General features: G+C 48.4%; 4 protein-coding genes across 4 annotated transcripts in view; 2 read left to right on the top strand and 2 right to left on the bottom strand.

Moving 5' to 3' along the window:
- Positions 1-19: 19 nt before the first annotated feature.
- Positions 20-3,803, bottom strand: BDV37DRAFT_238397 (putative beta-N-acetylglucosaminidase). Its single transcript, XM_032080842.1, has 4 exons — positions 3,273-3,803; positions 2,888-3,006; positions 275-2,787; positions 20-214 (listed from the first exon to the last, which is right to left on the bottom strand). Exons 1-4 carry the CDS (start codon positions 3,320-3,322, stop codon positions 98-100), a joined length of 2,799 nt encoding a protein of 932 aa, XP_031946134.1. The 5' UTR covers positions 3,323-3,803; the 3' UTR covers positions 20-97.
- A 654-nt stretch (positions 3,804-4,457) lies between these two features.
- BDV37DRAFT_278818 (putative glucosamine-6-phosphate deaminase) lies at positions 4,458-6,288 on the top strand (the record flags this gene model as incomplete). The annotated part of the gene is made up of 4 exons (XM_032086165.1): positions 4,458-4,492; positions 5,079-5,140; positions 5,206-5,354; positions 5,425-6,288. 4 exons carry the CDS (start codon positions 4,458-4,460, stop codon positions 6,286-6,288), a joined length of 1,110 nt encoding a protein of 369 aa, XP_031946133.1.
- A 231-nt stretch (positions 6,289-6,519) lies between these two features.
- On the bottom strand, positions 6,520-8,515 carry BDV37DRAFT_158882 (aldehyde dehydrogenase domain-containing protein). The gene is made up of 2 exons (XM_032079119.1): positions 7,841-8,515; positions 6,520-7,766 (listed from the first exon to the last, which is right to left on the bottom strand). The coding sequence occupies exons 1-2, from the start codon at positions 8,323-8,325 to the stop codon at positions 6,752-6,754; spliced, it is 1,500 nt and encodes a 499-aa protein (XP_031946132.1). The 5' UTR covers positions 8,326-8,515; the 3' UTR covers positions 6,520-6,751.
- A 709-nt stretch (positions 8,516-9,224) lies between these two features.
- Positions 9,225-9,814, top strand: part of BDV37DRAFT_238382 (GMC family oxidoreductase) — a 2,448-nt gene continuing 1,858 nt past the window's right edge. Inside the window, exon 1 of the mRNA XM_032080841.1 lies at positions 9,225-9,744. Within this exon, the coding sequence (XP_031946131.1) occupies positions 9,498-9,744 (247 nt within the window). The 5' untranslated portion in view covers positions 9,225-9,497. The remainder of the gene's footprint in view (positions 9,745-9,814) is intronic.

Below are 9,814 nucleotides of genomic sequence, written 5' to 3'. Positions count from 1 at the left end.
AAAAAAAAAAAAAAAAAAAAAAATAGATAAATAAAAAGGAAGAAAGAAAGGGAAGGCAGCGAAGGATATGAGAAAAAAGGGGGTGAGGGGCAATCTTCTAAGACGTTGTCATCATTGTCCAAGTCGCAGCGTCACAGTTAACTTCCTCAAAGCTGTGTAGCGTACTAAAGCCCATTATTCCGGATAGACTGTCAAAATTGCTGTCACCATCAACCTGTTTTACAAGTGTCAGTATAGAGACTACCAAACGGTTCAGAAGAGGCGGTGTACTAACACAATCCATAATGACGGCATCAGCACCCTGTTTACGGTGTTGCTTGATTCCCATGAAGATCAGGCCCTGCATTACTGTGGCATACTCACCCACGGAGGGTGATATAACTGGGGAAGAAATGCCCCCCGTGGACGAATGCATGGCTTTCAAGGCAGGCATATGCTCCGCCAAGGTAGCCCGTCCGTTGTAAATGACCACGCTGCCTAGGATTGCCCCATCACCAGGCCGCGTAGCCCTGATAATACCACAATAAGGTGCTCCTCCAAGGGCTACCTTATAGATATCTATGACACCTTGTCTGGAGTTAGTCTTGATATGATCAAGGATTGTGTCCGCATAGTCCCATCCATAAACGAGGTCGTAGATCACATCCGCATTCTGCAATCCTTGGATGAGTCCATTTGGCGGCTTCCAAGATGACAAGTTACGCAACACCACACTACAAACGGGCCGCGAGAGGGCTGTGTTCCAGCCTAGATTTGCAAACCATTGCCGCAGCCTCTTCCTCTCAACAGGATTTGCAGACGGAATGCCTAGGTATATCCCGGGCAAGCGAGAGCCGAGCTGAAACCTCTTGACACTCTTTCGCTGGAGGAGTGTTCGAATAGCGCGATTGTGAAGGGAAGCCCCAATCGATAGCTTCCGTCTTGCAGGGTCGACAATCAAGGCCCCAATGACGCCGGTGCCTGTGGACCGAAAGAAGTATGTCGAACAGAAACCGTACAGGGCTTGGGTGCTGCTGTTTCGTACAACAAAATGAGCTTCATCAATTTCCTCTCTTCGCAGAAGAAAGCTGCAAGACGTCACACCCAGCAGCTCTGAGCGTTGCGCCTGGGTGCAGTCCTCTCTCACCGTATCTAAGAGGGAATCCAGAGCATGTGAGTCCCGTTCTTCGTTCCAATTCTCCACCAGCCAGTGTTGTCTTGCTTGATGAAGCTTCTGGCTGCGATTGATGGATCCTGGCAATGAGCCCATAGGGATTATCTCCCCGTAAAGAATCTTAACCAGTGCCTCTAGAGCTGTCTCCGTAAAATCATAAGTGCAAATATAAGTCCCGATGGAGGGATCCATTGCGAAATCGTATGGTGAACTGGCAGCTATAACAACCACGGGCTTCTCGCGGGATTCGCCGGACGGCGTGAACTGCGACCGACAAATCATAGATACGTGTTTGGTAAAGCCATATTGGTATTGGTTCCTGTTAGCATCTGCAGTGACTACGATGACCGCACTGGCCCGGTCTATCAAGTTTTCGTGGATCGGGCGGACACCATTGGCTGTGTAGGAGGTATGTAAAACACGCCCATTTCGTTGCCGTGATAGTGACCTCCCTAGCTCCTTGAAGACACTTTCACCACTCAACACAGATGAAGTCCGGTCCCATGTCATGGGCTCGATAGATAAATTCAGGTGTTCGGTGACTGAGCGAGACACTGCAGAAGCGGGTAATGGCTTGACCAATGGGGTCAGAAGCAACAATTCCTCACTGGGCTCAAGAATGTTGGACAGGGGTAGAAGAGCTTTTTTATCTCGAACGACAGTTATAGAGCTGTTGTACGCTCTAGTGGAAAGAGTAGTATGGGAAGGTTGCATCTGAGTGAGTGAGGAAAGACCCGGAGGATTGAGAGCCTGTTCCCAGGAGGTGCATTTCGCCTTCAAGCTCAAAACTCTGCGTAATGACTGTTCTATACGAGCTCTGCCAATAATGCCGTTCTCCACACCAAGCTTTAATCCAGTGATCGCCTCCTGTTGCACCGGGAATGACCTGCAGAGAAGAATGATATCGCACCCCGCCTTCTTTGCCATGACTGTCCCACCACCCACCCCGATATTATGAGTGAGGGCTTCCATCTCCAGGCATTCTGAAACCACCACACCGTCGAATTTCATCTTCTTGCGCAACAGATCATCGACAACTTGCTCACTCAGGCAGGCATGCATCACGTGGAACCCAGCAGACGACATAGAAACACCTCCCACCATCATAGAATCAATTCCATGGAGTATGGCATTTCGAAATGGAACTAGTGCGCTCAAGCTGAGTTGTTCTAGCGACTCGGTGATAATAGGGACGTCTGACTGGGATCCAAGAAATTCAAGGTTACCATATGATGGGAAATGTTTGCCGCATGTCACCAACCCTGCTTCCTTATAGCCCTTCATGAATTCCACTCCGTATTGCGATACCTCTTGGGGGTCATCGCCCGTGGTACGAACTCCCAAGGGTTGGCTTCGTACGTTGGTCAAGACATCTAACACGGGGCCGAGAATCCAGTTGACTCCTACAGCTTTCAGTTCTTGGGCAGTTGCAACAGCGACATCATGGGCGAGAGCTTTCGAGCCTGTCGCAGCGATGCCCATTGCGCTAGGAAATTGTCGGACGTATATCTCATCGTAGAGACTATTCACACCTCCATTTTCCTGGTCCAAGGCGATGAGCAATGGCACTGGATGACCGGCATCCCGAGCGATTGTTTGGAGCTCGAGCACTAGTCGCGTCGCATCTTCTGCAGCTAGAAGTAAATTAGTGGTTATCGTACATGTGATGCGGCCGTAGGAAGGTAAGATAGATACGAGAGTAGGATCAACAGTGAGAGAGGAAGGCAGAGATACATTTCAAGTTCTTGGCAGTCAGTAGGATTGAGCCCAAGTGATAATTCTCAATGAGAGAGCGAATTTGAGGATCAACGGACGTTCCATCAAAGCCCATCATAAAGAGCTGCCCCATCTGCCTGTCAGGAAAGCCATAGTACTCAAATCGTTAGCGAGGATCATTTATCCGGTAAAGGGAAAATAAAATCAATGTAGCGGATAAGGATCAGAAATCCGGTAACCAAAAGTGGGAAAGAAAAGGAGAAAGGTGATATGAGATGAAATGGAACAAGGACAGATTGGGAAAGGCAAAAGGTGAATAGCTGCAATCGGCCGTGACCTCTCCGCAAGCGGTGGTGCACAGTCCACGATGGAGAACCGCGTGCCTGACAGAATTGCTGCATACCTGTCTAGATCATCCCAGCCAGGGGGCAGCATGTCCTCTCTTGGGGCCATGAGGGCCCTGAATAAGGAATGCCAGCTTAAAATCTAACACAATGAAATGGGCAAGAGTGATCTGGCCCACACAGTGACCATCAGGTTTCCAAGATCGATATCGGGTGGGCAAAGGATTAGGTTGGGACGCGCCGCAAACGATGTCGGAGAATACGGCAAGGGCTAAAACCGGCAGTTGGATACTACAGATCAACTTAGGAATAGGGTAGTTAGGATTCATCCGAGCATGACCAGGGGCAAATGACTGGACGGGTCACTTGTGCAAGGCTGCAAGCTATGAGCAGGAGCTTCAACGGGTGGTGGTCAGTGCGTAACGAATGATATTGCATGGAGAGTGTGGGGGCGAGGAGAAGAAAGATTTCAGGTCAAGAATAGTATAGTTAGTACGTAGTACGGAGTACTTGAAGTGGTCTCGAGTACTGGAATGGGTAAAACTTTCTTGGACATTCGTTCTAGGAAAAGAGGTGTCGGTGCAGCAACCACAATGATACTCCGCGAAAATTTTTTTTCCCCCTTCACACTGGTACAATAGAAGCAATATTCCCTAGGTTGAAATATCCTTGGCAGTATTGGAACCCGAATTCTGTTGAGGGCATCGGAAAGCCGGGGGTCACCTGGTCAGATCACGTGTAAATTTTCGTTCTTGTGTGATACCATTATTTCTTGTCGTACCATACAAAACTATTATAACCACTTTACGTACTAGTCAATACGTGTATTGACATCAGATTACAAAAAATTCCCGCCTACCTGCCGAGAGTCCCATCAATCGATACGACGCCACGGCAGATAAGAGAGGGTTGCATGGGGGTTCCGATCCCTTCCCCGGTTTCCCGATCCTACCGAATGCAACGGCACTGTCAAGCAATTCAAACTGTGATTTGCCATTCCATTATAGGCTTAGTGCCCCAGTGCAGCTCCAGTTGACATTTGTACTATGCCACCCCCTCGTGCAACATTACGTTGAAGTGAAGGATGGACTTGTCATCTTCACTGTTTCCTAGGTAGCTAGGGTACAATCCATGACAAAGGTTGTTCATTTCCTGACGCGGACACGACTGGTTGATTGGATAACCAGTGGGAAGTGTATGCGTCATCAGTCCACTGCAACGATGCTACTCTTTCCTCGGCAACAATGGTATTGAACTGGAACATACAGGAAGGCGAAGAGTTGGGAACTGAACTCCATGGGGCATACCCCGTTGTATATCTTGTTTATCGCGTCTTGGTAGAGACTGTATGGATATGGATTGTTACTACTCTTTCCGGCACGGGCCTCCATTCGGGTCAAGTGACATTCATTCCTCATGGCCGGGGGAGAGGAATAAAAATCAGATTGTGATAAGACGGTGGTAAAGGCAGTATCATGCCGTAACACTCCACAGCCGATCCCATGGCCTGCCAGGTAACTGTAACAGGTCCATTGGTGGATGGGGCAGATGGCCACCTCGACTTTCTCCCATATTAGTACTCACTTGCCTCTTTGTCCACAGTCCCCTTCTTCTCATGCTCTTCATATTTCTCCCTTCTCCAAGATATCTTTGAGTCCTTTCCCTATACCAAACATCTTTGATTGCCTGAATATATATCCTTCATATTTCGGGAAAGAAAAGCCCCAGGTTTATTCGAAGACTCTCGTCTCTGCCCCACTACGTTATCGGTGACGTAGCCTAGTTCATCATGTATGGCACTATCTGTCTTTCCTTAGGCTGGGTTGAACTAGGCCCCAAGCTAACCATGTCCCTTCTGTGTTCAGGAGAGTGATCATCAGAGAAACCGCCTTGGAGGCTTCAGAGTACATCGCCGACTATATCATCAGTATGTCGTTGCCTCAGTTGGCATCCATGATGGCTTGGGCTCTTTCTGACTTTACGCTCTCATAGGTCGCATCAAGGCCTTTAAGCCGACACAAGATCAGCCATTTGTTCTTGGTCTTCCGACGGGGAGTAGTCCCGAAGTAATCTACAAGACCCTCGTGCAACGTCACAGAGCAGGAGACGTCTCCTTCAAGAATGTTGTGACCTTCAATATGGTAGGTTTCCGATATTTGCTGAAACCACACCCTCTATCAATGACATCAAGTCGTGTGCTAATTGCCGCAGGATGAATATGTTGGGTTACCTCGCGACCACCCTCAATCATACCACAGCTTCATGTATAAACATTTCTTCTCTCATGTTGACATCTCGCCTCAGAATATCAATATTCTTGATGGGAACGCTGCAGATCTCGCTGCTGAATGCGCGTCTTTTGAGGCGAAGATCGCTCGCTACGGCGGTATCGAGCTCTTCCTGGGTGGTGTAGGCCCAGACGGACACATCGCATTCAACGAGCCAGGATCGTCACTCAGCAGTCGCACTCGAGTTAAGACCCTGGCTTATGACACAATCTTGGCAAACTCCAGGTTCTTTGGTGGAGATGTGGACAAGGTACCCCGGATGTCCTTGACCGTCGGTATCCAAACCATCATGGAAGCTCGGGAGGTCGTTATTGTGGCTACTGGCGCCCACAAGGCACTGGCAGTGGAGAAGGGCCTCGAAGGTGGTGTAAATCATATGTGGACACTTTCAGCCCTCCAGTTGCACCAACATCCGCTGATCGTATGTGATCGTGATGCGACTCTGGAACTCAAAGTCAAGACAGTCCGATATTTTGAGGCGATTGAAAAATCCGGTACTGATGCGCGTACTCAAGGGCCGCCTCTTGTTTACCGGCCGAGGACCTATGTACCTGCTCCTATGGGGGCGAGCAAAACGAATCAGCAACCCACCCCAGCGTCGACACCGCCAAGGGTCCCCAAGGATCTGAGAATCAATACTCAGCTCAACCAGACGTTAGATGACGAGGAATTGACGCCTGATAGCATGTCTTCCCGAATGGTCGATTCAGCCATCAGTGGACTCGACTCGACCTTGAAGGGGGATCTGATGTTTGACCGCATGGGCACTAGAGTCATCTCGCACTGATCAAACTCAGCGACCAAGATATTATAAGACGTTCACTGATGGCTAGGTGAAAGCGCTCTGAGTTGGTACGTTGCCATCGACAAGGTATCCGGGCTACAAGTAAATTTGCCGATAAAGCGCTTTATTTTGTTTCATTTGCTCTGGAGTAAGGTACATTTTTTGATTTGATAGCCTGGATGGACATACCAGGTACTTTTTTTTAACCAATATTCATAGACGGCTTGGTGTTTCTATCCCTACCTAACGAACTTTTTCATAAAAGATAGATTAGACAATAATGAGATTAGACTGTGTTTGCATGGAATTACGTGGTTGATTTCATTTTATTCATGTCGTAAAGTGTGTATTGTGCATTTTAAGGTTCATATATCTTGAGTCATTTATATACCGCGGAGCGCTCAGGAAACGTATAGACATAAGTGGCGGCCCAACCTATCTAAGAACATTTGTGCCAGTCATCGACCTAGAGCTTAGCAAATACAGTTGCGACGGCACCATTCATGTCGACAAGGGTGCTTTTGTTCTTCACCCAAGCTTCAATGCCCCTACGGCCGTTCTCAACGCCGAGGCCGCTCTTCTTCCACCCACCAACTGCCATTTCAGCTGGGCTTTCACCCCAGGTATTCACCCATGTGATACCCGCCTGAAGTTGGTCGATAACGCGATGGGCCAAGTTGACATCCTTGGTAAAGACGCCTGCCGCCAGACCAAGTTCGGTATTGTTGGCCCGTCGGACTGCTTCCTCAATGGTATCGTAGTACAAGATCGACATTACGGGACCAAATATCTCCTCCTTAACAATAAGCATGTCATCCTTGCAATCAGTGAAGATTGTGGGCTGAACCCAGAATCCGTTCACTAACTCCTTTGAAACTTGAGGCTTGCCGAGCCCGCCGTAAAGGAGGGTGGCCTTGTCCGTCTCGATACCATGACGGATATATGATATCACCTTCTCAAGATGGACGGCGGAGCTTAAGGGGCCGAAGTTGGTAGCTTCATCGAACAAGGGGCCGGGGCGAATGTACTGCATCTTTTCGAGCAGGCGGCTTTCAAAAGCTGCCTTCATGCTAGAAGGCACAAACACACGGGTGCCATTGGTACAGACCTGACCGGTGCTGTAGAAGTTGGCCATCATAGCTCCATCAACGGCGTTTTCAAGCTCTGCATCAGGGAGGATAACCAGAGGGCTTTTCCCTCCAAGTTCCATGGTCACGTATTTCATGTGGCCAGCGGCAGAACCGGCGACCTTCATTCCAGTGGCCACTTGGCCAGTAAAGGAAACCTTGGCAATTGTTGGGTGGGAGGTCAGGTAGGCACCAACATCACCGGCGCCATAAACAATGTTGAACACACCATCAGGAAGTCCAGCTTCCTTGTAAATCTCTGCCAGAGTCTGCGCATGAAGCGGCGTGAATTCACTGGGCTTGTAGATCATGGTGTTTCCAGCAGCAAGGCAAGGGGCTGATTTCCAGAGGGCACTGTTTCAGTTAGTCACGATTCAAGCTGTGGTGCGGGTAAAACTGCGCTGGCAATACCCAATCGGATGTCATACATTTGAATGGGATAATTCCATGCACCAATTCCTGCGCAGACTCCCAAGGGAGCCTTTTTAGTGAACACCCAAGCGTCTTCTCTCAGCTGAGTGGTCTCCCCGTTCAAACCACCACCCCCAACAAGGTTCGCATAGTACTCCAAAACATCCGCACCTGTGACAACATCCACTGTACTGGTCTCTGTGAAAGCCTTTCCAGAATCTAAAGATTCGACCCGAGCGATTTCGTCATTTCGTTCACGGAGTATGAGAGACGCCTTCTGGAGAATACGTGCGCGAGCAATAGGAGGGGTTTGTGACCAGTGGGTAAATGCTCGATCGGCGGCAGCGATAGCTGCATCAATATCAGAATGGGAGGCAACTTGTATTTCGGCAAGCGGGGTGGCATCAGAAGGGTTGACGGATTGAAAAGTCTTGCCGGACGAGGCAGACTGAACTTTGCCGTCATAGAAGAGTTGGCGCGGAGGGAGAGGAAAGGACGACATGGTAGGCGTCAATATTAAACTGGTAAAATATTAGTTTTCTAAGAGGGGGTGAAGGGAGGAGGGGAGTTCATATGTAAGACTTCCAGTTGTGCCAATTTATATCATACTACGAACTATGGTATCTTCTCGGAATGACGGAGGAGCAGGGAAAAAAATGTTGTCAGGAGGAAGACCTTAAGCTTTTACGTACTCCAGACCGCCAAAGCTATGATTCGCTACCCCTCACCTATATCTGGATCTTCGGCGGCAAACTGAAGAGCAGAAAAACTTTTTTGTTTCTGTGTTTTGTTAGCTCTTTCGCCTTCTTCCTCTTCTTCCCCGGTCGGGACCTCGGTAACCTTCCAAACCAGGGAAAATAACCATTAAACGTTTCCAATTACATGGAAGAAATGGCAGCACTGCCATTCTTCTACCTATTTCGGAATTCTTACGCATCATCCAAGGGCAGTGTTATCTCGATATTCAAATTGTGGATATTCTCCGTTGAGCTGCCTTGTTGGGTTAACGGTTGGCCCGTGCATTCGTTCGTGGCGTAATTTAGCGCGAAACCTCGTGTGGGGTTTGACGTCGTGAGGCGGAAGAGAAGTTTCATGGAACTGTGCTCCGTATATAGAAGGGACGTTCGATTATCAAGTAACATAGCGAGTCATGCCTTTGCTATCGATTGATATTATCTCCAGTAGATGGAAAGAGCAGTAGTGGCTCAACCTAGCATAACTTCTCCGATTTGCCGGGTGCTTCAATACTGAATTTTCGATCGTCTCGGACATCAATTAAGATGGATGGATACTGATCAACGATTCTCGATGCAGATTCTCTATTATCTAATCTGCAGTGGCGGCTCCACTTTCAACACTTCCATTCACCGCCATTGGTTAACTCATTCCTTTCCAGGTGACCCGCCGAAGGGATCCAAAAGTAGGTAAAGATTGGAATCATGAGAAAGGAAAAAAAAAAAAGAGTTTGTCAGTAAGAAAGAAGTGGTGGTCTGATGGCCGATGGCCGACGGCCTGCATCACCGCATAATTCCTTCCTCCAATTTAAAAGTCGGAGTTATCTCCTCTCTTTTTCTCTTCTTTTTCCCTCAAATCATACCTCCTCTTCTCTCAGCCCTCTCCCCTCTTACCTATATCTTCTTGTATTTTTAAGTGGATTCTTGTACCTTTCTCAACATGGCTACCACGAATGATTTCCCGGCCGGTGATGTCAACAGCTACGACTATATCATCGTTGGAGGTGGCACGGCAGGCTGTGTCATTGCCAGCCGTCTGGCGCAGTACTTGCCCAACAAGCGTATCCTTGTCATCGAAGGTGGTCCCAGCGACTTCAACGATGACAGGGTTCTCAATTTGAGAGAGTGGCTCAATCTGCTGGGAGGCGAGTTGGACTACGACTATCCTACTACCGAGCAGCCCATGGGTATGTTACACGCCGCTATCTTTGTTTTTTTTTTTTTTTTTTTTTTTTTTTTTTTTTTTTTTTTTTTTTT

This window comes from Aspergillus pseudonomiae (genome assembly GCF_009193645.1).
Source record: "Aspergillus pseudonomiae strain CBS 119388 unplaced genomic scaffold BDV37scaffold_5, whole genome shotgun sequence".
Lineage (NCBI taxonomy): Eukaryota > Fungi > Ascomycota > Eurotiomycetes > Eurotiales > Aspergillaceae > Aspergillus > Aspergillus pseudonomiae.
The sequence above is the reverse complement of the archived record's forward strand: the minus strand, read 5'-3'. Positions and strand labels throughout refer to the sequence as shown.